We start from the raw sequence: 27,759 nt of genomic DNA on the forward strand, positions 1-27,759 counted from the left end.
TAAATAAGGTTGCCATTTGACTCCAGACTCAAAGAAGAGGTTTTTTTATTACTTGAACCATGAGTTGCCACATTCTGTGAATCCCCAGGTCCATGAGATACCCGCACTAGCCAAGAATACTTGCCCAGTGAACACAAAATGACCATGGGGTTGGGCTTGCTCCAGCCGCCAATAGAAAGTTACAAAGACGTCAGAAGATGGACTTGTAACTTTCTATTGGTGAGCCCATGTCCATATTTGTAGTTTTCTTGTGTGTCACATGCTAGCACAAAAACCCTCAAATAACTCAGGAACTTTGACTTCCATTGGTTCACAGATCAGATCCTGGTCCAGGTACATTTTTTTTTATTAGTGACGTAAACCTATTTGCCCCCAGAGCTCAGATGTAAGTAGTGCAAATAAGTTGTGAACTGTCTTTAAGCAATTCTAAACATGATAAACAGTGGGAAAAACTGTAGGTTTGTGACCAAAACTAGCGGTACTGTTGACTTTGACATAAGAAGGAGGGGGTGTTCTGTACCCCCTTGTACCACCCCACTTGACTGATTACATGACACTTTTCTGTTGATGTACTAAGTGCACAGCTGTCTTACTGTGTCTCTAGTGCTCTTCCTAGAAGCCAGATGGTGACCTGCAAGACTTATAGTATAATACCACATAGCTCCTCCTGGTAACCCTGAGGTGTCCATTCAGGACAGGTTTTAAAAGTTTAGGATAGTTGACTGAAAAGTCGAAACTGTCTCAATCTTCCTTGTTACTATGGAGAGTAGCTCTATGGACAGAACCAGCCAATTCAGGGGAGTAGCTCAACATGCTTGGAGAGGACGTGCATATCAAAGTGATCAATACAAAAGTTATATATATATATATATATATATATATATATATATATATATATATATATATATATATATATATATATAGATACTGCTGTATTCATGGGAATGTTCAAGGGCCTGGCTAGGTCATCAGTTATACACGTATATTTATCACCCTGCCTGTCACAGACTCTATATGTATTCACCAGTATGACTTTGTCATGGATTCTATATGTATTCACCAGAGTGGCTATGTCACAGATTCTGTATGTATTTATTACCCTGGCAGTGTCACAGATTCTATATGACCTACTCACACCTACATCTAATGGTCACTTCTCCATACTAATGCTCTTGGATCTCTCTGTTGCTGCCGACACTGTTAATCACCTCCTACACCTGCACCTCTTCTCCCTCTCCACTCCATTGGCATCCGTGATGGTCTTTCAGTGTTTCCTTCTGTGGTGGGTCCTCCTCTTCACCTTCTCTTTCTGTTGGAGTCCCACAAGACTCGGTCCTTGGCCGTCTGCTATTCTCACTCTACACCTCTTCTCTTTTTGAGCTAATACAATCTTCTGAATTTCAGTATCATCTCTATGCCGATGACATTCAGATTTACCTCTCCCCCCTGACTTTTCCCCTCTCTCTTGTCCCGTGTCACCAACTGTCTCTTTGTCATCTCCTCCTGGATGTCCCAATGTTACCTGAAGCTTAAGATGTCCCTTTTATCACTCATGACGCAGCTTAATTCCTATTTCACTCACTCATCTTGTCCCGCCTTGACTACTGCAGCCTTCTCCTAGCTGGCATTCACCTTTTTCTGCCTGTCCAACTCCAATCCCTCCACAATTCTGCTGCCAGACTCATCTACCTCACTCACTGCTCCACGTCTGCTGTTCCACTACACAAATCCCTAAAATGGCTTCCCATATCCTCTAGAATACAATTTAAAATCCTAGTTCGGATTTACAAAGCTCTAAACGATGCAGCCCCCCCTTACATCTCAGCTCTAATCCCCAAATATAAGCCTAAACACCCCCCACTTTCTGTCCATTACATCTGCCTTCCCTCCTGCCTTATTACCTCCTCTCACTCCCACCTAGATGACTTCTCCCGTGCTGCCCCCTCTCTCTGGAATTCCCCACCATGCACCATCAGACTCTCCCCGAGCTTCGACATTTAAAAACTCTCTGAAAACTCACCTTTTCAAAGATGCCTATCTGGCATACCCTCAATATCCACCATCCGGACCAGCTATGCGGTTGGACCAAACTCCACGCTAATACCCCTAACAATACCCCCCAAACCTTAATGGGATCAGTTGTGTAACTGAACCAAACTCCATTCCATCCTAAGGCATACTCCGTCCTGAAATGAGCAGCCATTTTACCTTTTGTTTTAACATTGCCCCTTATTCCCTGTAGAGTGTAAGCTCTCACGAGCAGGGTCCTCATTACCGTCTGTATCTGCTTGTCCTTATTTGGTATATCATTCTGTTTTTGTAATTTACAGAACTCTGTACTCCAATTGTGCCGTGCTACGGAATATATAGCAACTTTAAAAATAAATGATAAGAATAATAATATGTATTCACCAGCCTGGCTGTGTCACTGTTGCAGGGTACATGCAACCACACGCAGGGTTTCTTGATAAGGCTTATTTATTGAGCCTTAAAAAAATACAGCACACTAAAACAAAATAGCTTCTTTTCAGCATTCAAAAACAAAACAGCTCATCAAACATGTATCTTGAAAACAGACCTTAAATCAAGCTGTTCTCTCCAGAGTGTCAGGGTATCTCCCTGCTTCAGACAGCATACAAAAAGACAGACCTCATAGCAGTAATCTACTTCAGCATTTCAGTCCTCTCTCTTGACCAGCTAGCCTGCATGTGTGGACAGCCTGGGGGTTTTAAAACACCTTGATGAGGCAGCTTGTATCAGACTAATTAAGCAGCCCTCTCACCTGAAACTTAACCTCGTCACTGCTGCACTGCAAAACTAAACATAGGTCTGCCAGGCATATGGCTGGTGACGTCTTTTCTCCCTGTCACCGTCACCAACATACTGTATATGTTTCCCAGTCAGGAACACAAATTTGAGTCCAGTCTGGCTGCTTTTCTTTGATGCTGGGCTCCGCTCACTCCAATTTTTGCTCCTGACTTCTTCGTCATCGGACGCACACATTTCAGCTCCCTATTGACTTCATTTGTGAGTACTTTCTCTCCTTGCCTTTACCATACGTGCCTTTTGCCTGCACACTCGGCTTACTCTGCATTTGCCCATTATCTGAGGGGGGGGACTTACCTGATCTCAGGGACATCCTATTCCGGCGTCCACCGTTTGGGGGTTAATGTCCCGATCCCCTCCGTATGCTGTGCTTCTGAGTTTTATGCTGTGGCTCATTGGCTTGATGTGGCTATTTCTGATATATGATATATAGGCATTTGGAGATTTCATATTACTTAAATTAAGGAAAGCTCAAGATTCATACAGGTATACCCCGGTTTAAGGACACTCACTTTAAGGACACGCGAGTAAGGACATATCACCCGATAGGCAAACGGCAGATCGCGCATGCGCCTGTCAGCACGTTCTGAACAGCAATACCGGCTCCCTACCTGTAACGCAGCTGTGCGCAAGTGGGGAGACTATAGAGCCTGTTACACATGCGTTATTTACATCAGTTATGCGCGTATATGACGATTGCAGTACAGAACATGCATCGATAAGTGGAAAAAAGGTAGTGCTTCACTTTAAGTACATTTTTGCTTTACATACATGCTCCGGTCCCATTGCGTACGTTAATGCGGGGTATGCCTGTATCCTTTTTTCTAAATCTGATTGATGAATTATCATATTGAAGACTGATTGGACTTTACTTCACGTTTTGCTCTGATGCATTGATATGTGGGTTTTCATCCACTTTTTTGCATGTTTCCCACTCAGGCCGCGTCACAGATCGTCAAATCACCCCCCCCCCTCTTTTTTGGGTGAAGCAATTTTAAGCTTTTCACAGTGATTTCTAAATGATTGTTTGTATCAAGTTGTAGTCTCTAGCTTTTGGTATTTTGCTGTTATCTTTTCTCTATTTTTTTTCCGTACCCACAACATCACCTGAATCAGAAATGATAGATTTAAGGAATTCGGTCTTTTGCCATGGTTAATTAAGGGGAATTAACAAAAAAAAACACAATGTTTAATATTTTGAGAGAGCTTTTATTTGCTGTGATCTCGTCCTCTCCCCCAAAATTTGAAAACTGGTTTTCTTTCAATGCCAAAGAGGACAACAGGGTCCTGCCATACATTGTTACAATCCCTTCTGGCAACGGAAGGGTTAAGTACTTTAAAATATATATATTTTTTTTTAAGTGTTTTATATTGAGTGGGCTTTACTAGATTTCAATGAAAGAGGGAACTGTTGGCCTTTTAACCTGTGCACTGCTGGTGGGCGCTGTTTCACATCACTCTGCAAAGTATTGCAGGTCCCGTGAATGGTTTATTCATAAATAAGAACCTTCCCTCACATAAATTCTCTGCAGAGGGTTGTGTATTCCAGTCACTTCAGGCTGGGGTGCATGTGCGTGTGTGTGGTTTGATTGAGGTGTTCCTGGCGCTGGATAATTTATGTGAAATTCAATTTCTTTCCTTCGTGCTCCGCTGGTGGAAAAAAAAAAAACTCAGCCTGGTATATAAGTTGTGGGCAAACAAAACCTGAATGGAGCCTTTCAGAGAGGGGGACGTAAGCCTGCCTCATAGAGTAAGTAAGAGAGACACAGGGGAGGGGGTGGAGGAAGTGACATTGAGAGGTACAGATAGTGAAAGGTTTGGAGAAGCATGGGGTTATTTATCAGACAGAAAGGGTACTATTGGCATAGGTTGACCAAAATGCTCTAAATGATTTCACGTTTTCTAAGGAAGGATTTATTCCATGTGTTTTCTAATTATTTACATGGAAATGAGGCTAAATAACAGATTGAGAAACCTTCCCAGTGTCTTTAAATATTATGTATCACCGTGTTCATTTAATGTACCCACGTATTAGTAACCATGTATTTCTCATCATAACTCTGTGCTCAGGACGTACTTGTAAACAAGAGGCAGCTCTCAGTGTATTACTTCCTGGTAAAACATGTTATAAATAAATAAATAAATAAATAAATACGTGTAGCAATTAAAATGAAGAGTAATATAGCAAATACATTTATAAAGATGTGATTTTTCTTCCAATGGGATAGGAAGCTGGCAGTGGAATCAGCTTTAATTCTAAGGCTGCGCTTATAGAGCCGGCGACGGTGACGTCAGGCTACGGCCACTGGAAAAATCAAATTGAGATGACTTCTAGCGATCGCGACCAAGCCGTCAATTCCGTCGCATCGCGCTTACTATAAGCGCACGGAACGGCGGCAATGCATTTGTTTTGATGCGGCGTCGCGTCGCTGTCGCCGGCACTATAAGCGCAGCCTAATGCAGCATGATAAATGAAGCATTTTGAAAAGGAGACTAAACCTGAGAACGTATATTCAGCAAGTGCATATAACGCCCACCTAAGGCTGAGATTATACTAACCGCACGCCTGTCGCTCGCGCAAATGTGAACTCTGCTTTTGGGCGATGTTCATGCGATGGGGAGGCGGGGCGGAGGTCGTGACGTCACGTGAGCGGTTCGCCCTCATTGGCTGAACCGCTTCACGTGATGCGGACGTCACGCGGACGTCGCTTGGAAAGACAAAATATTTTGTCCTTCCAAAACGCAGTCGCGCGCACTGTGTGCGCCTTCATTGGATTAAGGTATTGCGCGCTCCATCGCCCGGCACTATAATCGCGGCCTAAAGCTCTTAATTGGAGCTACCTCTTTACCAACCATACCAGTAAATCTCATAACATTGTAATATTTCCACTATGTTTTATTGTTATTCTCTTTTACCGCCACTGCACTGCAGAGCACGTTGGCTCTTTATTAAAGCAGCAGGCCCGTTAGCCCTGTTCCCGGCTGGGAACTGGGGGTCCCTGTTGCTGAACCACACTACTTTTACCTCTGGGGGCCCCCGAGAGACATACTGGGGAAGACAGACCCTCTGACACGTGTTGGGTATAACATAGGTAGCACTGTAGTTGCTCTACTCACGTTGGATGGGGACACTTCCAAGCAATTCCCTATGCAAGTCCTTTCTGTGTAATAGGTGCAGCTGATCTTACAGGAGCCACAATCCTGTAGTGTACTTGCTAGATAAGCATAGTTGGACGGCATGGTGAGGGTACCGGCGTTTATCTCCTGCAGATAAACAAAATGGCCGTTTGAATATTCACCAGTAACTTTTTGCTTATTATTTTTAATGCAGCATATGCCAATGAGCATGGAAATGAGTACTGTATAGTAGTTATCCCCAAATGACTTATTCACATGATATTCATTCGTCTCTGATACCTGCCAATATCGGGCTACTGCCAAAAACTATTGCAGAGTTTTTATCACCAATCCCAGGCCTATCTTATCTATGTATATACTGCAATATCCACTATAGATATATGCACGATAAGACTGGCCAACCTAGAATAGGTTATAAAAATACACCATATTAACATTGCAGAAAACATCAATATATGAAACAATTCGTAGCCCAAATGGCCAGCTAGGTCAACCCATGACTAGCTGGCCATGTGGGGTAACTAAAGGGTTAATATTTGCACATATGGATACTATGCTATTTGTGTATTATTTGTGGGGTGTTTGTGTTGTATATTAACCCCTTTGGGGCATGAAGGCATTTCTTGGTAATGCATGTATAGCCTCAAGCAGTAGCTGATTTCTGAGTTATCGCGTATTTGCATCTTTAGGCCTTTTTTACCGAGAGTTAACACCTTGTTAGTATTTGCAAATTGAGATGAACATTGAGAATATTGCTACCCATGACTGCATAAATAATTATTGGTGAATACAGCATTGATTCTAAAAAAAAAATACTATTTCTTCAGAACGCCAAATTTTAACAATCAAATGTAACAATTTTATGAATATGAACCTTTAGTGAATCTAGGCCCAAGTGTGTTACATGACTTCTCACTGTACTGAACATGGGGTTTACAAGCTGAGAGCAGATGAGGGGCATTTAACGACTTAATCTGCTCATTGTCCTTACTAACTAATGGAGGTTTCTTTATTACCTGTTGGTTGTAGGCCTGTCTGGCAGTGTAGTCTTATTGAGATTTGAGGTGTTATTTTTCTAATTCTCTGAAATGCTAGTCCCTGCTATTCACACATACAGAGATCACACCGGGCTCAGGTGCACCATAACTCCGTAAACCAGTTTATGCCACCAGTTTCTCATACTCCACTACAGTCAACAACAAAAAAGGAAGATTTTGTGAAATGTTTCATGTTTAGTAATTCTGGTGTTTTTCAGAACTGCAGACTTTTTGCTTATTACGCATCCCCACCCTTTTCGGCAACAGGCTACGTGGCAATCTACCATGTCTAAGCGTTTTAAAGATGGCTGCCCCCTAATCAAGATGAAATGGTTTCAGTAATGAGGTAACGAGAGGATGCTTGGGGATTTTGATACAGGCATATTTTATAAGGCATTCAAATAGAACCTAAACAGTGCACAAGGGTGAGTGATTTTTGTGATTTAATCTGGTATGTTTGGTTACATTTTTTTCCTGCAGGCCCCAAAGTTTTAAAACAACATAAACAAACTTTAGCATGACAACTCATCCTATGATGTGTGTTCTTTTCTGTCTCCTGAATGGGGAGTACAATCTCCCCCCATTATCTAATCAAACCCTCTTTTAACTATTCACCTAGAATAGACCCTTTCTGGAAGGTGAGGGTGTGGAGACCAGACTGCAGGGGGTATGTAATTGTGTGCTTTCCTTTCACAACCATATTCTGATTGTTTTAACTAAGCACCTAATTAACTTTAACGCACATCAAAAAAAGGAAGGGATTGAATAAATGAAGACACAATATGTGGTATAGCAGACAGCGTTTTAGCTTTCATATAGAACAAATGTCTGCTCCAGGGCAAGACTGGGGTTATCCATTTTAAGTGAAATAATACTACTATTATGTCTTTTTAGCCATAGGTAGTGGTACCTTTTTGTTGTTGTTGTAACAATAGAAATATTATGCATAGATCTTTGTATTCACACTTTTAAGTCTCTTCTTTTGTTCATGTGTGATAGTAAATTTTTTTATTTATTACAAGGGATAAGAATAATATTTTGCAATGGTTTGACAATTGTAGTGTAACCTTAAAGGAATTCCGTTTTCTCCTGGACTAATCCAGCTCCTAGAAATTAACTATTCCAGCGGTTTCCAAACTTCTTTTGTTTAAGGAACACTATAATTATATTGTGAAATTCTGCGGAAACCCTCAATACTAATAGCGCGTCTGAGGTCAGATGCATTGTAAGGAACCCCAACCCTCTCTAATAGCGCATCTGAGATCAGATGCATTTTAAGGAACCCCACCACTCTCTAATAGCGCTTCTAAGATCAGATGCATTGTAAGCAACCCCAACCCTCTCTAATAGTGTGTCTGACATCAGATGCGTTGTAAGGAACCCCAACCTTCTCTAATAGCGAGTCTGAGATCAGACGCATTGTAAGGAACCCCAACCCTCTCTAATAGCGAGTCTGAGATCAGACGCATTGTAAGGACCCCCAACCCTCTCTAATAGCGTGACTGAGATTAGATGCATTGTAAGGAACCCCAACCCTCTCTAATAGCGAGTCTGAGATCAGACGCATTGTAAGGACCCCCAACCCTTTCTAATTGCAGTGCGACTGACATCAGATGCATTGCAAATTCTTCAGTATTTTATTTGGTACAGTTTTCAAATGACCTGAAAATTGCACGCAACCCTTTAGGGATGCCCGTGAAACTCTGGTTGAAAAACACTGAACTATACTATAGTGTTATTAAACTAGGTTAATCCTCAGTCTGCATAACTGTGAAAAACTACTGTAATATCAACACACCATGCATCAATTAAAAATGTAATTGTTTTAAGTGTGATTCGTTGTTGGTTATTTGATAAATATGGTGTGTGTGTGTGTGTGTGTGTGTGTGTGTGTGTGTGTGTGTGTGTGTGTGTGTGTGTGTGTGTGTGTGTGTGTGTGTGTGTGTGTGTGTGTACTTTTAGCATATGTTGTGTGTTCACTACACCATGAAGATGTTTGGCAGATAGAAATGGACATTACAAAGGGGACATCCTGGTTCCTCCTGTGGCTGGTAGCAATGTCATTATTAGGTAGAGGAAATCTCTTAAGAGAGGTAGAGGCTCCTGCTGAGATGCAGAAAGCTGAGCTGGGCAGCAAAGTGAAGCAGTTTAATCCTCCCGCACAAAGCTGGGGGAGAAGTTAGCTAATTTGAGTGTGAAAGGGTGAGTTGGAGGGGGGAGGGAGGGTAGAGAAAAAGCCTGGAGGGGGAGCAGCGCCTGGGGGCGGTGTTTGTGGTGGGATTCCCTGCAGCATTGCACCCTTTATAGTCCATTGTTAAAGAAAAAAAAAGAGAGAAAGAGAACTGCAGGGAGAGGAGACAGCCTGTAGAGTGTAACCTGAGAAACTTCTCACAGAGCCTGGGATGTGTGAGAGGGAGAAAGAGAGAGGCGAGCCATCCTCACACTCCAGCACACAGAGCATAGGATCACCAGTGCAAAGGGGTAGCCATCCACACACACACACACACACAGCTCGGAGGCACAAAGACTCCCACACATAGGGTACATGTGACAGAGAACCCAGGGCATTGCAACCATCACACATATACACACTGACCTTGCAGCACACCAGGGCTAAGGTCGCCCTGAAACACATACACACACTATACCTACTGTATATCACTGGAAGGAGTAGCTCTAGGGATACACACAGTCTGAGATCAGTGGAAGGGGACTATATTTGCACAGCCTTGGATCAGTATAAGAAGCTGCATTTCCTCACACTGAGTTTTATGTGATAACAGCAGAGGACCTTGGGTGGCACCGTTTTCTAGCCTCCAGTCACCTGGGATCTGAGTGTCTTCATCGCCTCGTGGATTTGGACCCTTTTCTGGATTGATATTTTGGAGAGAAGACTGCCTTGCAGGATGTTTGGTGTGTAAAAGAGGACGAGGCACGGCGGCCGGAGCTGTGTCTTGGGGACTGGATATCAGAGATAACTTCTTCAGGATTACCGGTACCGGAGAAGATCTGAGCTGCACCCGAAGCTCGTATGAATGGAGAGACCCCAAGGACACTTGTAACTGAGACCCCGAGACTATCAGAGGTGAGGACTGGAGACTTGGGGGGCAGATCACAGTGCTGAGGGTCTCTGTAGGGTGGTGACTAGAGATGTGGTTTGTGTGCTGGTTCCTGAGGGGTACGGGATACTACCACTTTTATTTATAAACCAGAAGCACCACTAACTTTATATATATATATATATTTTCTAGATCATGAGTACCACTCGTTAAAAAGAATGTGGTTTTATTTTGGAAACTCCCCCCTCTCTGAGGTTATAGCACACACATTGTAGCTCTCTTTCTACAAGATAATACAGAGAGCTTTCTCCAAGTGCTCAACATATGCAGATTCTTGTTATTGTACCATTATTAATGGACATGACCACTACTATTTGATTGACCACCCCGACCTCTGTGCCTATGTGTGCATTAGGTGCTAGGAGGCTTCACCCAGATCCCACAGTAGAATGTTATGTTCTCACTGTAAACAAGACCTTGGGGGTCACCTCGGAGGTCTTTATGTTGAATGAAGATCTCATTCATTTGAGGCTGGCTTGTTTCTGTTAGTTGGACGGAGACATTGCTTGTAGGGGACTAGTCTTTCCTTTTAAAACTAACCTTGGGGGTTTGATTGTTTGGTGTATGGCACCGAAAAGGTTGAGGACATTTATTTGAAGGAATTTCGTGTGTGGGGGGTGGGCGAGGAGGCAGTGCAAGAGAAGGCTTCTTTCATGGCACGGGTGGGATGGAAGCAGAAGATGGTGTAACTCTGGGGTGTCTCAGTCAGTTCCTATGTAGAAGAGGCGAGGGGGTGTGTTACATTGTTTCTCACACTAACCCGAAGCATTTCCCATAGGATAACACATTATGGTCTGAATGTGCTGTATTCTTGAAGAAACATTGAGCATTCTGTATTCTCATTTTCTCTAGAATTGGACATGCAAAATACACGAGTAATCAGTTATGTAGGCGTTTGGATTAACTTGGTTAGTTATGGGTCAATAGAAAGAGTGCCCCAGAAATTGGACTACATAAACATGGGTTTATTTGTGGGAGGAGTAAAAGTGGAGAAATTGAGGAGTGGGCATGGTTGGATGAAAGAAAAACTAGGGGGTGTGTTGTTTTTTATTATGGATAATAACCAGATTTGTGATTTGGGTTACACTGGGATTCTATTTTAGGAAGGGATGAGTATAATATAATTTTGGAGTTTTTTGGTGGGTGCATTAAGCATACAGGGAATAATCTGGGGGGTGTAGAATCTTCTGGTTGCCTCAGCTGCAATGGATTTTTGTTGACTCCTTCCTTATCTCTTGTGATTGCAAAGCTGCTCTGTGTAAACTCTCCCTCTGGCACCATAGGTATTCTGTAAATCTATAACCAGGGTAGCCTTGGCACACAAAGGCCTTTGTCGCTCTGTGTTCAAAGATTAAGCTGGAGCCCTGGGTCCCTGCAGCTAGTTACACATTGATATCCCTTGGAATGTGCATGCAAAGTTGGGGAGGGGGATGGAAGGGATTTACCCCCCTATTATTCTTTATTCCCTATTTATTCTTCGATTTTAGGTCAATGGCTAAAGTCATGGCATGCTAAGGATACAGTTTTGATCATGGGAGTCCCTATAACCAGTTATCAAGTAGTGGTGATAATTAGGCAGAACACATACCTTGTTTTTGGCTAGCTGAAGTGTATATTGTTTGCATAGTGTGTCATCTTTTCTTATGTGGATGCTTGGTCAGACAAATGTAGCAGTAGGTACAGTGGGGACCTTAAGGATAAGATATTGGGTAGGCTCTCAAGACCTATGAATATGCAGTTAAAGAAGAAAATTGAATTATTTGCCATCCAGTTACTTCTTTTCAGTGTGATTCATTTTAAAACATTACATTTGGCCATTGAGACTATTCTGATGATAACGAATTAAATGCAGTGCCTCATTGCCATCTTCTGAAAGACTGACAAAGGCCTTTTATTGTAATCACAGACTGGATCCTGTCACCACAGTGTCTCTCGAGGGTTAATTTTACCATTCTTCCTCCATGCGAAACATCAAACATGTGCTTTTCTTTTTAAACCTTCCTGACTGGAGAGAAGTGAAGGTCCCTGGCAGGCAGAAGAGCAATATTTAAGCATCTAATGAGACTAGTAGGCAACAATTTTGATATCTGGTTTCTTTTAGTGTCCTGGTTGGTCTTCTATTGTTGATTTAAAAAATGTCAGGATAATCTTTGAGTATTAGTAAGATCAGGCTTTGATTTGTGTGCGGTTTCATGAAAAGTCACACATGCAGACATAACACGCACCACATTAACCCGTTATGGGAGGGAAGGTACACATGATACTGCATTGAAATGCGTTACTCTCATTGAAGAGTTAAGCATCTCCAGCACTGTTATTACAGGCGAGTTGTGTGTAGGATCTAATTTATCTGCTCTGCTGAGCGTTACATATTTCGGCTCCTCTGTCCTGCGGTATGCTGTGCCTATATGTGTGTGATTTGTGTTAACACTAGCTCTGCCTTCTCCATCATTCTCCTGCAGTCTGCCCACACGTGATTGCAGCCCAGGGACCCATGCCAGTCTTATCTGGACCTGTTACAAGAGACTGCAGCACCATGCAGAACTTTGCCAGGTTCCCGCTGTGTCTCCTGGCTCTTGCCACATTGACCTCATGCAGACCAGCGATACCCGAAGACCGGACCAATTGGAAAGGTAATGAATGGGTTGATGGAATAAACCTATTTCTCTCATTCACATATCACTAGTATGCTATGTGGTAACATTGCTGGGCTAGTGTTTCGTACATCTTGCATGTAAGTGCATCCTTTTTTAGGAACGGTCAGTGGATAGCAAATGAAACAATATATTGTAAAGTAGAGTAAATATACATTTCATGTACTACATGATGACTGCTGTAGGTTGTTTGTCATACATTTCCGTATTTGCCATTATTGCTGTACATGTTATCCTTTCACTTTTACAAATATTTCAAAAACATTTAACATTACTTTACAGCTATAAAGTGGCTTTACTGATTCCTCTGTGATTAGGGTTGTTTCTATTGGGAGACGAACGTGCATATGATGGTCTGGAATGTATGTAATATGCTGCGACCCTCCTCCCATCATTTGTATCCTTGGTCCCCTGGTGGCACAGGGAGTGGAGGTGGGGTGTCTTTAGATGTCAAAGGTTGGCATCAGGGTCAAAATACAAGTTCAGGGGGCTGTCACTGAAAGAGGTGACAGAAATCACACCACCCTGAAGTGTGTCTTCCTCACACCAAAACCCCAAAAACACATATAAAGTTCAACTGCCGGTTAAATAAACACAAGAGCAATTAATGGGGGAGGAAGGATATGGTGTTAGATTCACACTTAATTTTTTTTTAGCTTGTAGTGGATAATCTCCCTTCCTCCAACATTGTAGTGGTGGGGCAGGCTGAGAATGACATGATAAACTTTCACTCCCCATGTAATTGGAAGTAACGGAGTTGTGACTGTTTTCAAGGGGTAGCTACTCATGAAATGAAGCTAGTTACATGATCACTGCATAGTAGAACCTGAGCATTGTTCATGCCTTGCTGGAGTCCACAGCTGAGCTTTCTAACACAAATGAATTATCCACAGATATGCAGGTTTGTTTATATATTAAAAATAGAGATTTTTCTGGCAATTAAATCGCCCGTGGGAGACGAGCAAGGGAAAAAAAGAAAAAAAAACATTTGGGTTTCCTATTTGGCTCTGTGTACATAAGTATAAATAAGGGTGCTGGAAAACTCCTGGAAAATATGAATCTGTCTGATTACTAACGGCAAAACAGGTCAATCACATTTCCAAATTGAATTAAGCGCACAGTAGGTCAAAAGTGTCATGGCTTTTTCATACCTTAAGCATAATTGATTTTAATGATCTACTGATGATGTGAGACTCCTCAAAAGAAAAATGAAATCAGATTTAATGAAGGAATATTGTTGGTGTTCACATAAGCTTCAACTATTAAGATACAATGACCAAACATCTCCATAGTCGGTGCCTTTCCTCTCCCTCTGTTTAGAGCAGTGATTGACTCCAGAGTTCACTCCGCATTAACCGTGCTCTCTGTTGCTGTTCTCTAGCCGAGTCGCAGAGTTCTCTGGCTGAGCTGGAAGAACACCTCCTGCTGGACCCTGGCAATGCTCTGCGCCTATTCTGTGATACCAACCACAGCAGCACCATAAACTGGTACCGCGAGGAAGCGCGGCTGCTGCCTGGAGGGAAGATTCGTATGGTGGGCAGCGTGCTGGAGGTGTCTGATGTCGCGTATGAAGACTCGGGACTGTATCTGTGCGTGGTCCGGGGAACAGGCCAAGTCCTGCGCAGGTTTTCCATATCTGTTGTTGGTAAGTGAACGGAGCGTAGAGGAGGCAGACGGGGGGCACAATGGTTCAGCATTGGTTTGGAATACCGGGTTTTGGGTACAGTGAGATTATAGCTACAGAGGCTGTGTGTGGACATGTCACAAATATGCCTCATGTTACCTTCCTGTAACAGCCTACATGCAGACCAGAATGGCATTGTGAATTGTAGTTTTTAGACGCGTAATTGTAATTCCCCATGTAATTATAAGTGGTTAATAATAATATTAGATAGGATCCAAAGAAAAATCATTGTGAGCGAGTCTCTGCTCTTCTGACCCACTATCCTGTTTCTTCTGCAGATTCACTGGCCTCTGGTGATGAAGAAGATGATGAGGATGGACGTAGGGAGGATTCCCGGGGTGATATAAGCGAGGAGCCGGTGTATTTGTACCAAGGTGAGTGGACTCCTGTGTCCACTGCTAATTAGGGGTTATGATGACCCTCAATCCCCTCCCATCAAAGCTATAAACTGTAATTACATGGCTGGACAGTCTGGTATGTGGAGAACGCCAGATCCAAAGACCAGACAGTCTATGATGTCCTGAGAGATGAGTGGAGGCCTCTGACCTATGCCCCGGGGACAGGAGATAAACAAAACAGAGCCTGACTTTGCTTACTATAGGGTGACACAACACCATAGACTGCAAAGAGCTTTGCTCAATAGAACTAACCCTCACCAGAGATTGACTCAGAGATAGAAGAAACCTAACGACCAATTCTGTGCTTTCTGGCAGTGCAAGACTGATGCAGTTTGGTCAGATTGACACAGACAGCCACGTGGCTTACTACATTTACATTCTGCCACAGACAGCCACGTGGCTTTCTACATTTACATTCTGCCACAGACAGCCACGTGGCGTACTACATTTACATTCTGCCACAGACAGCCACGTGGCTTACTACATTTACATTCTGCCACAGACAGCCACGTGGCTTTCTACATTTACATTCTGCCACAGACAGCCACGTGGCTTTCTACATTTACATTCTGCCACAGACAGCCACGTGGCTTACTACATTTACATTCTGCCACAGACAGCCACGTGGCTTACTACATTTACATTCTGCCACAGACAGCCACGTGGCTTACTACATTTACATTCTGCCACAGACAGCCACGTGGCTTACTACATTTACATTCTGCCACAGAAAGGAAACATTCACACCTCCCATTGTAGGGTAACACACAGACATCTGTCACACCTGCTGCACTGGTGATTTCAAAGGAGCACCCCCCCGTATAAACACTGCAAACTGCCCCACGTGCTGGGGCATCCACAGAAACGTGGCATTCAGATAAAAAGACAACAGTCCGCCCTCCAGAGGTCTTGAAAAACATGTGAAGGTTTAATGTAGGATCAATGTGTCGGTCCTTCCTAGGACCTTTGTCAAGATGTTACTCTGACACAAAGACAGAAGTGAGCTGTGGCCCGCAGGGTCTGTGTCTCCCTTTCTCATTGCAAAGTGGCACACTGGCTATCCTTGGTGTGCTGATGATTTGTGTCTCGTTGGTTCTCTGGAACTTGACGTCTGACACCGCCCTGTTCTATGTGCCTCTCAGCTCCTTACTGGACCCAGCCTCAGCGCATGGACAAGAAGCTGCACGCGGTGCCTGCTGGGAACACAGTGAAGTTCCGCTGCCCGGCCTCTGGGAGCCCCACTCCCAGTATCCGCTGGCTGAAGAATGGCCGAGAATTTCGAGGGGAGCACCGGATCGGAGGGATTCAGGTAAGGCACCACCAGCTGTTATTAAATGTGTTTTTATCATCATTCCGCTTGTAATCCAGCGAAGTGTTTTGGTGGGGCGCAGTTTTATTAAGACATTATTTAATCATCATTATTATTTGCAACCATGCATGCCGTGCTTTTCAACAGATGGGGAATTTAACATACGTGGCAGTTATACCACACAAAGATAAGACATTAAAACCCCAAAGAGCCCAATGCCTTACTAAACCTCAAGAGGGGGTGATTTGCTATATAAACCACTTCGGAGGTGCCTTATTGCCATATTAGCTGCATGACATATCCCAAAAGATGGCAACAACCTAGGGCTCTGAAGAGAAATGTCTTCAGTGCATGAAGGGCTTCGCTCCCACTTCCCACAGCTGCGGCATCAGCACTGGAGCCTGGTCATGGAGAGTGTGGTCCCATCTGATCGTGGCAACTACACCTGTGTGGTGGAGAACAGGATGGGCAGCATCATCTACACCTACTTACTGGATGTGCTTGGTGAGTACCTGCCCCACATGCCAAACTGAGGCATGGTTACATAAAAACTTAACCAAGTCCTATAGCTCTGCTTGTCTCTTCATAATAAAATGTGTAACCCCTACACTCTATCATCATGATCACGTATGTCATTGTTAATTCCTCCAGTGCTTATTTGCTTGCTGAGAAAATGTGATCTCAAATATTATTTGCTGGGCTCAGTAAGGATCCCTGAGAAATGTCCCTTATAATTCTGCCCTGTTTCAACATTGATCTGTAAAATAAGTCTTTCATTCCTACATTTGTTACACAATTAGGTGTACGTGATCAAGGCCTGAAATCTTACATTTTTACACCCATGTTATATGGATGGCAAGTTGTAGCCAAGGCTGAAATTACCTAGGCTCTTGGAGTCCCCAATTATTATCAACCCAGGTTGGATGGTTGATTATAGCCCCATACTCTCTATAGTTTGGATGATGTGAGTTAACAATAAGGTGTAGTATTAATGCGGGTGCTTAACAGGCAAACTGGCATGTGAGGACAAGGATTAGTGGCGTCCCCCAAAAAAAAGGTTGTAGTTGACCTGCTCCAAACTTCTGGGACTTCAAAGTCGTTTGGATACTGTAAGGGCCATAAACCTAATGAGGGTCATTATGTGCTCTGTGCAGCCACAGCTGTATCCAGCAAATACCTGTCTGCAAACGAATAGCCAGGATAATTGAGATTGCTCTGTCTGCACAGAGTAGATCTGTATGCATGTCTGTGTTTGTCTTTGTGTGACCCTATGTTGTTTGTGCCTCTAATGCTGACTTTAGACATGCATATGCCTTCACCGCTAAAATCGGATTCCAAATACATTTTTATAAGTCCTGTATCATTTATGTAGCCTCCGTTAGTGTGCACACCTGAATGTGAGAGCCCAGAATCTGGATATCTGCCGTTTAAACACTGCTTGATGTTTTAGGGTAACACGTTTGGGAAACCAGTGTGAGGCTTCATTCTTTTCTGTCTATTCTAATGAGCCTTTTTTAATAATACACGTGGGAACATATTCATTTGAATGGCCCATAATATGTCTTCTGCTGCCAAAAAGTGTCTAACGGCATAACATCACTTGGTAAATATGCCGTCACTTTTATAGTATAATGTAAGGGATGTACCAGCGTTGGCTACATTGAAAGCAGTGCCAGCACTCTAAATGTAATTGTATTTCTTAAAAAAACATATTGCAATGCGCAGAGTGGCATTTTTGGTTGTTTGCCTGAGTCCCTGCTGTGTTTCTTTATGCAGAGAGGTCCTCTCACCGTCCCATCCTTCAGGCCGGCCTTCCTGCTAACGTGACAGCTCGTGTCGGCAGTGACGTGGAGTTCTTCTGCAAGGTGTACAGCGACGCACAACCGCACATCCAGTGGCTTAAACACATTGAAGTGAACGGGAGCCGCTTCGGGCCTGACGACTCTCCTTATGTACAAGTGCTGAAGGTATGAGAAATGTATCTACAACCTGAGCAGTAACACTTTGTTGCAATGTGTGTGTGTCTCAAACGTTTTCTGTCTCTGTTTTTGCCTCTTTTGCTTCACCGTGCCTCCATCTTTTTGTCCCCCCACTGTTTGCAGACAGCAGATATTAACACCTCAGAGGTGGAGGTGCTGCATCTGCGGAACGTCTCAATGGATGACACGGGGGAGTACACGTGCCTGGCCGGGAACTCTATTGGGCTCTCACACCAATCGGCGTGGCTAACTGTCCTACCAAGTGAGGGCCGAGCATGTTTTCTTCACAACTTTCATTAGAAGGAGCTGCATACTCGGGGACACAAGGCCTAGTGAAAAATAAGGGTATTTGAAGCAGGAGAGTGCTGTTCAAGTTACTTTATGTGCTGCTGCCTCAAGCACTAGATAATTGGCTGTTCCTCATGGCATACATATAGCTACACACAGATGTAACATCTGTATAATTTCAGCTCAGTACAATATTGTTCCATATTTACATCATATAATCCCAAACCTGTTGCTCTGGCAGTGGTAACCCAACTCGAGCAATACTTGATATACTTAACAATGCACATCTGTAAAAGCAGCCTTGGCTTATCATCCCAGATTCTGTGAACTGTGCAGTTGTATGGAGTTATTGTGTATATTGGGATTAGAAGAACAGATGGGACAGGCTGAGAGAGGGGAGGGTCTGACCATAAAGAAGGTCAAGGTCACAGCTGCAGCACTGACCCCTGTCTCTGCTTCCTTCCCCCACAGAGGAAGATTTCCTGGAGGAGGCTGAGCCGGCAGAGTCCAGATACATGGACATCATTATATACACCTCGGGATTTTTGGCTGTAGCCATGGCGGTCGTGATTGTGATCCTTTGTCGCATGCAGACACCGCATAACAAGCAGCAACTACAGCCGCCCGCTGTCCATAAACTGGCCAGGTTCCCCCTCATACGTCAGGTGAGATACCCGTTCTGTTACACATGCTCCATGCCCTAATCACCCTGTGTCTCTCTCGCTTGTGCATTGTTCTGTACATTATTGCCGAATGTTTCATACTAAATTATTAGAGTTGATGCGTGAAAAAAAAAAAATGTATATTTATTTTTTCCTCCCAAAGTGGAATTGAATGGATGTGCTCAAATGCATGGTATTATGACAGTTATAAACATACACAGCCATCACAAACAGCCTCCATACCCTGTGTTCCTGAGTTTCATATTCAGCACAGAGCTATAGTGTGTGTATGGCTGAGGAGCACATCCGTTGTATTGTGTGGTCTCTGTGATGTATCCGTGACTTCTCCTAGCAGCACCGTGTGGTTCTCTGTTTGCATTACTACAGCCTTGATGTATCATCCTTTGCCCCAGCTCTGTGACATCTCACCAGATGTTTGATATTTTCATGTGCCCTCCTTCCCATAGTTCTCTTTGGAGTCCAGCTCATCCGGGAAATCCGGCGCCCCCCTAATCCGCATCACCCGCCTCTCCTCCAGCTGTACCCCAATGCTCGCTGGGGTCATGGAGGTAGAATTACCCCTGGATGCCAAGTGGGAGTTCTCCCGAGACAGGTCAGTCTCCCACCTAGCATGTGATGTCTGCACCCTACTTTCCCTGCCAGAAAACTGGAGTAACTTTAACCGTGCTTTCTCCCCCTTCAGGCTGGTCCTAGGGAAGCCTCTAGGAGAGGGTTGCTTTGGGCAGGTGGTCAGAGCAGAGGGATATGGGATCGATAGAAATCGACCTGAAAGACCAGTCACTGTGGCAGTAAAGATGCTAAAAGGTGAGGTGAACCAAATGCACTCCTTTAGCTGGATAGATCTTAAGCTCAGGAATTCCTTTCTCGATATTTGTAATTCCACCTTTTTTTTAACAGTATGTACTTTTCTTTCCATATGTATGTACTATAACGCTGTACAATAAGTTATGGATTTTATACCTGGGGGCAGGACTGGACATTTCTGGGCACCTAAAATATGTCATCCCTTGCGCCTGGGATTTGTGGTGCTGAGTGACCTGTCAGTCACTGTGCCACAGCTGCTCAGAGCACGCCCGATCCTGCTTTACTAGTCTGACATCAAAGCAGCATCGGGTGCCGGCAGCAACTGTGACTGACTGGTCACTCAGAGCTGCTACGCTGAGTCCCGGGAGGGGGGGTGGGGGGGAGAGTAAAGGACCTGAGAGCGTCTGCCGAGGCCCGCGATGCTGGGGAGAGACAGATGCAGAGAACATCAGCAATGTGCCCACCCCTGCTCTCCCTGAAGGAGGGGGGGGGGGGGGGAGAAGTGAGAAGTGTGGTCCATTTCAGTGAGCGAGTGGGGAGGGTTAAGGTTTGTTTCAGTGAGGGGGGGGGGGGGCGAGGTCTGTTTCAGTGAGTGAGGGGGGGGGGAGCGAGGTCTGTTTCAGTGAGTGAGGGGGGAAGAGTGAGGTTCGTTTCAGTGAGGGAGGGGAGGAGTGAGGTCTATTTCAGTGACTGAGGGGTAAGAGTGATTTCCGTTTCAGGGAGGGCTGAGAAGTGAGGTTCATTTCAGTGGGGGAGTAGGGAGAGAGTGTCAGTGAGGGAAGGGTAGGAAGGAGAGTGTCAGTGAGGGAGGGGGAGAAAGTGTCAGTGAGGTAGGGGGAGAATTGAGAGTGTCATTAAGGGAGGGGGGAGCATGAGATCGGTGTGTGTGTGTCAGAGTGGGATCAGTGTGTGAGATAAGGATACACATTGATACAGCCACTGACGGGGGCGTGTGTGTGTGTGTGGGGGATTGAACGGGATTTGTTAGGAGTTGAGTGAGGGGTGTTGGGGAGGAGACCCGAACAGCCGCACCCTGTTTGACCCCCTCCATCCTAAAAAAAACTTTAGTCCTTAAAATTCTAACTGGCTCTTAAGTTTTTAACATTTTTGTAAACCCCGCCTGGGGGTACGATGACCACTTCAGTAGCTCAGAAACTTAACAGAATCTCCTCAAAACCCTGTGAGATGATACTTGTATCCTGGTACATTCTGCCTGTGTGTATCCTCAATGCCTCCTTCTACCGCCTGCAGATAACGGGACTGACAAGGACCTGTCAGATCTTATCTCTGAAATGGAGCTCATGAAGCTGATCGGGAAACACAAGAATATAATCAACCTGCTTGGCGTCTGCACTCAGGAAGGTGAGTGTGCGATGTGGGGGGCAGTAGGGCGGCGGAATGTATGAGTGGCCACTTGAGATTGGAAAGAAAGGGAAGCCCACAAATGGAGTGTGTGTGTAGGAAGCGCTCAGGGAGGAATGTGTTACTTGGATAGGGTGTGTGATTGATTGCATTTGTGTGTGTGTGTGGGGGGGGGGGTGCACAGTGGAATAAAGAGGAGTAATACCCGGGAGTGTAATTTAACCACCAACTCCCTCCCCCAATCCTCCCCTCAGGGCCTCTATACGTTATAGTTGAATATGCCTCAAAGGGAAATCTGCGTGAGTTCTTGCGTGCCCGGCGGCCGCCCTCACCAGAAGACGCCTTTGATGTTACCAAGGTGCCTGAAGAGCTGCTGTCCTTCAAGGACCTTGTGTCTTGCGCCTACCAGGTTGCCCGAGGCATGGAGTACCTAGAGTCTAGGCGGGTAAGCAGACGGGGCACGATAATCTCTATACAGCTACGTATGTGTTACTGCACAGTAGGATTTAAATTGGCATCAGCTAATCTTTAGTGTTGAAATGTGTATGTTACATATACTATGGCAAAACAACTCATGTATAATTTTATTCCTGTAATGGTTCTGTGGCATGTTAAAGGTTTGTGGCAGCAGCTTTCTATCTCTTTGTCTGTGTTTCTGTCTAAATGCACTTGCTTTCTCTCTCTCACTTCTTTGTCCTTTTATCCAATGATATTCTGTTTAAACACTCTCGTATACACTGTACACAAGCACTGTGAATGAAGTAGTTCTATGGGTTAGGGTTGAGTAAGCAGTATTGTGCAGGCAGGGGATTATTGTGACAAAGCATTAAATATACAGAGTTACATTGTGGCTTTTGCAGACTGCTATTAACATGTACCTCCCTGCAGTGCATACATCGGGATCTAGCTGCCAGAAATGTGCTGGTGACAGAGGATAGTGTGATGAAGATTGCAGACTTTGGTCTGGCCCGAGGGGTGTACGACATTGATTACTACAAGAAGACCAGCAATGTGAGTAACTTTCCGCTCTGCCCCCTGGTCCAAGGCTGCCCTGTGTAATTGGGGTAAAGGTGTTAGATAGAAACACACACCCGTTTAACATTAGACAATAGCCATTTGGAACACCTAGTCCTCTAGTCCTCTGTGTTTACTTTATGTGATTCCTTGGTCTTGGTGTTAGATTTTTGCTTTGTCATTTCTAACCGGGTTCTCCTGTGTCTCACCCACAATTGACTGAAGTCCTTTGTTGTTTTTGTCCCTATTCTTTATGCTTGGAGCTGGTTAAATGCATCCACTGGTCTTTCAGTTATGAAGTGCTTTCTCAAGCTTCTTCTCACCGCCCAACTTCCATAAATGATCATTTGTTCTTGTGTTTATTACCCTGAAACGTGGTATTTGGGAGTATTTGAGGATGCCGATTAAGCCTTATCCTGCTGGGGTGTCCAGCAGCTCTTTCAGAGCAATGCGTTGCTGGCCTTGTCTGCTGTGACAGGGCTAGAAAGCAGTAATAAGAAGCAGAGTGTGGGACCAGGAGAGTCTGTCATAATGTAGACTGATCCAAGCTGTGTTTCCAAACAGGGCCGGCTTCCTGTGAAGTGGATGGCTCCAGAAGCTTTGTTCGACAGGGTCTATACACACCAGAGTGACATGTAAGTGCAGTTTATCGGGAGGGTACGAGAGGCAGATAACAAGTAAAGCAATGTGCAACAAAGCAAGGATTTATGAATGCTGGTTGGGATTGTGTAGAGGCTAAAATATGCAATGCCACTTCGCAACATACCCTTGATGTGCAACAACAAAGTGAAAGCCCCTAGCCATGCAACGTCTCGTACATTTATTTTATGTGTTTATTAATACTGTAGTAATAATAATAATAATAAAACAACAAAAAAGCATAACATAGGAAAGCACCAATACCTGTGTCATGGATATACAATGCATACTGCTACTGTTATTGTTTGGTTTGAGGTGAAAAGAGTAGAGCACAGCCAAAAACCGGGAGTCAGGAGAGGATCCAAAATACAACAAATCTTTAATGGAGGGAATACAGCATAGGAAAGCACCTCCTACGCGTTTCGAACGCCTTGTTCTTTATCAAGGAGTAAAGAACTAGTGCAGATCTGTCCCCTTTTGAGCACTGCTGATCCGCATCCGTTTCCCGCCCAAAAAAACGTGATGATGTCATGACGCATCCAACTGCAGAAGAAAGTTCAGTCAGTACATCAAGCTTCCCAGGGGCAGAGCAGTGACGGATCGCTACAATGGACAAAAAATAAAAGAAGCAAAACTGTGAGGAACTGCAAAATGCTCTATCCCAGGTGGTGTTAATCCATTCCCACTGAAATTAACAGCACCTGGGATAAAGCATTTTGCAGTCACTCCATTAAAGATTTGTTGTATTTTGGATCCTCTCCTGACTCCCGGTTTTTGGCTGTGCTCTACTCTTCTCACCTCAATCTGGATTACTTCAGCAGCAGCACGTCTTCCCTACAAGGAGGTGTTCGTGAGTTCTAACCTTTATTATTGCCTTACTGCCTCATTATTCCCAATGAAATTGTGAGTGGTGGGTTCATCTCATTCACTCTCAGTTTTCAGGGAACTCTGGTTATATTTGGCTGTGGACCTACTCACCTGTATATTGTATACACCTACCTATGCTATGGGACTCACTACCTTTTAATACAAGCTAGGTATTGGAGCATTTTGACAATTCTCTCTACTGTTATTGTTTGGTACATGATTAATGATATAACAAAGCTATGATCAGTGTGTGCTAGAGCAGTTATACAATGCACAGTGCTATATTTATTGCAGATAGAGGGCTTAATTAAAGGTTGGTCGTGTAATATGGCACATGTAATGCTGGGGTGTTTACTCATTACTCAACTCTTAAAGCAGCAATTCCCGCTCTGTCCTTTTATTTTATTCGTTTTTTATAGCTGGTGTTCTGGGAACTGCGGGGGGAGCACCGGGGTCCTGAGATATTAACAGGTGAAGTTACCGGTGGTGGCTTGCTATTGGATGGCCATTTAAATCCCTTAAACAAAGCAGTAACTAATGCCGGTAACTTCACCGGTAAGTATCTAGGAAAACAAGGGGTCACCGGAGCTGTAGACAGCGCGGTTCAGGTCTCCCCCCATCCCCCCACCCCATCCAGTAAGTACCAAAAACAAAAAGTGGGTAAAAATGGCAGGATTGTTGCTTTCAAATATTCTGTAGTGAACTTTCCAGGTTAAGCACAATTATAAGAAAAGTACTGACGTGTATTTGTTATCACAGAACTCACTTAATTTCTGTTGATGAAACCTTTTAACAGGCATTGTCACCCCCAAAATATATCTACTTGTAATTTTGTTTAAACGTATCGTCTTCAAAATAGGTTTTCAATTAATGTATTTTCCAACTGAAAAAAAAGTTTTTAAAAAATCGGTGTTTTAAAATGATTTTAAAAGTTACACGCAGCAGGTACAGACGGCTCTTGAAAGCACATGAACTACATGTCTCATTGGCTTCTGAATTGTTCTTGCAGTTGGTCCTTTGGAGTGTTGACCTGGGAGATCTTCACTCTCGGAGGATCTCCGTACCCTGGCATTCCAGTGGAAGAGTTATTTAAACTCCTGAGGGAAGGTCATCGAATGGACAAGCCATCAAACTGTACCCATGAGCTGTAAGTATCACGCGAAGCAGTGCTGGTTCTTGGTTTTGTGGAGGGGAATGTAGTGTATCGGGGATTATTAGTTCGCTTCTTATTTTTCCCCCACTTATTTCAGTCTTTCAGTATTGTTTTAAAAATGATATTGCTTGAATGAATATGGTCATACTGTGTATTGCTGAGTGACCACCACTGAAGATGGGTGAGGATTGTGTGTGGCGTTAAGTGATACTGAACACACCAGACACAAGAAGAGTATGTTTACTCAGAATGGTGCATTGATGACCCCTATGTGCAACCACCTTAGTGACCCATAATGGTGTTAAATGAGATCCTGTGTACCCACTTTCTTAGTGGATTTATTGATTCCATATTTGCCTTCTCTGTAGATACATGCTGATGCGAGAGTGCTGGCATGCCGTCCCATCTCAGAGACCTACCTTCAAACAGCTGGTGGAGAATCTCGACAGGGTGCTGACAGCTGTGTCTGAGGAGGTAAGGTCATTGTTCATGGGGTGGCTGAGGGTGTTATTTAACCCTGTACTAAGTAAGAGGGTTAGTGGAATCAGCCTCTAGTGTAATGAAGCTAAAGCCTTCTGAATTACAGGAGTCTTGTAAGGGATGGAACTTATTATTGCATATACCTTAAGTTCCACTAGTGTTATTAAATCAGAAACTGGGAATCAAAATGTGCAAGTTTGAAATGTGCATGTAAGCTGATCTCTTCGTGATTTGTGGGGGAATGGAGAATCCTAAGTGCTGTAAAGACATGAACATGTCCATCCAAATCAAGACAATAATCTGAATCAAAGTGCCCAACGTCTGACCATTCATTACATGAAATCGCCTGTGATGGCCATATAATTGTGTTTTGAGCTTTGCTAAATAGAGCATTTTGACTAGATAACCAGGTTTACAGTGTCAGGGCCTTTAGAGGCTCAGTGCCACGTGTTGCAGGCGTATCTGACACTGGAGAGTTGCATGCGGGAGGATGAGGCGTAAGGGTCACGTGGACATGTGCCATGTTGAAGGCATTGTTCCTAGGGTGACTTTAGACATGATTTTGCCTGTTGATAGTGTAACTGCTCTATGTGAAGCTCACTCTTTTCCCTTTTTTCTGCAGTACTTGGACTTGTCTATGCCTTTTGAACAGTATTCACCCTCTTGTGAAGACACTGCAAGTACGTGCTCCTCTTCTGATGACTCTGTGTTTACCCACGATTCTGTGCCGTCTTCCCCCTGTGTCTTCAATTACCACAATGTCCGTACTCACCTGGGGACCTGAGGGAGCAGTGACTGAATGAGACCCTGGGCGGGAGAACATGGGCATGGTGAAACGTTGGGTATTTTCCCCTCCCAACTCCTTACAGAAATCTAATTTATGAAAGAGACATGGCCAGTGTCTGGTTTCCAGACTCTGGTGAAGACTGTGCTGCTTTCCCATTGTGCTGGGGAGAAAACTTAAACGGGTGCTTCTCAAGCATCAACCCACCAGCGCAAAGGATGCAAAGCACGGGGAGCCTCTAACTGGCGCGGCGGGTCCATGAAGGCCAAAGTAAACCCAGACCATGACAGGAACTCGCAGATGTGACCATTGCTTCAGTCTTGTTTTTGAATCCTATTATCTGGATTTAAAGGACTACTGCAGAGCGGGGTGTGTATTTCCCACGTCCGTTTCAGGATACATGCGGAAGCACAGGGTCAGCAATGTGCTGCTACAACCCTTTAGAGAAGAGGACAGAAACTTCACGGCAACGGAAGTAATGTCACAAGCATTTGGGTATCTCTGCAATTTTAACCCCGTGTTGCAGACGGGGTTCACACGTTATCGTACAGTGCCTGCAATTTTTACGGCAATTTTCTGTAAATATTTTGTGGAAGAAATATTTATGTTCTTTTTTTTTGGTGCATATACTGTAATAGGTCATTTTTTTTTTTTTTTTTTTTTTTTTTTTTACATTTTTACTTTATGGGAAGAGCAGAGAATAATTATTTTAACAGATTTTTGACCTGTTTTTGAATTAGTTGCTCTTTTGGCAGCCATATAATTCATCTTCCGTGCCCTTTTTTTTATTTTTAAAATAAAGGTACATTGGCCTCAAAAAATCCCTTAAAATGAACCAGCCATACATGCTTTTATACACTAAAGATATATTTAAAACAGAGAAATGTTGCTCTCTTGCAATTTACCAAATGTTTCATATTTCTTTTCTATTTTATATATTGTAAAAAAAAAGTTACTTTTAATATAAAGACTTAAGTTATATCAAAAGCAATTTCTTTCTTGTGAGTGTATATTTGTTTCTATGTTTGGAAGAATAATTTATAGCGGGAAGGGGCTAACCATTGCTCATCTCCTGTCTAAGTCAGTGTTTCCCAACCTGGGCAAAATGGCCACCTCCTGGGGGCCCAGGTAACTTAAATGGGGGGCTGAGTGTGACAAGTGGGTTCATATACACTTGAAAATAGGAGGACATAGACAAAACATGCATAGTTTTAGTCATAGTGACATATAGAAGACAGTTTGACTGCATCAATAAACCAATTAATATATTCCACTAAGTAATAATAATTAAAAAAAAAAAAAAGAATCTTTAACATTAAAAGAATTGGGGTCCCAAAAGCAAAACAATTGTTCTCTGGGGTAAAGTGGAGTAAAAAGATTGAGAAACACTGGTCTAAGGGACATGGGATTAATCATTGATCTTTAGAATCCCCTGACGATTCTGTGGCTTGGACAGTCACCACAGGGTAGTTGTTGATTGATCTGGAGACCCCTCTGGGAGGAACCGGGCTGCTCATTGATCTGCAAGAACCTCTGAGAGT

The 27,759-nt window shown here is 43.8% G+C and overlaps 1 protein-coding gene across 1 annotated transcript; it reads left to right on the forward strand.

Annotated features, from left to right (window-relative positions):
* The first annotated feature begins 9,334 nt into the window (after nt 1–9,334).
* Nucleotides 9,335–27,209, forward strand: FGFR4 (fibroblast growth factor receptor 4). Its single transcript, XM_075600813.1, has 18 exons — nt 9,335–10,086; nt 12,583–12,753; nt 14,156–14,419; nt 14,737–14,832; nt 15,999–16,165; nt 16,546–16,669; nt 17,942–18,132; nt 18,268–18,406; nt 18,904–19,097; nt 19,562–19,707; nt 19,798–19,919; nt 21,171–21,281; nt 21,536–21,726; nt 22,170–22,292; nt 22,860–22,930; nt 24,811–24,948; nt 25,323–25,428; nt 26,057–27,209. Exons 2-18 carry the CDS (start codon nt 12,615–12,617, stop codon nt 26,216–26,218), a joined length of 2,484 nt encoding a protein of 827 aa, XP_075456928.1. The 5' UTR covers nt 9,335–10,086; nt 12,583–12,614; the 3' UTR covers nt 26,219–27,209.
* The last annotated feature ends 550 nt before the right edge of the window (nt 27,210–27,759 follow it).

Source organism: Ascaphus truei, chromosome 5 (assembly GCF_040206685.1).
Source record: "Ascaphus truei isolate aAscTru1 chromosome 5, aAscTru1.hap1, whole genome shotgun sequence".
NCBI classification, from domain to species: domain Eukaryota; kingdom Metazoa; phylum Chordata; class Amphibia; order Anura; family Ascaphidae; genus Ascaphus; species Ascaphus truei.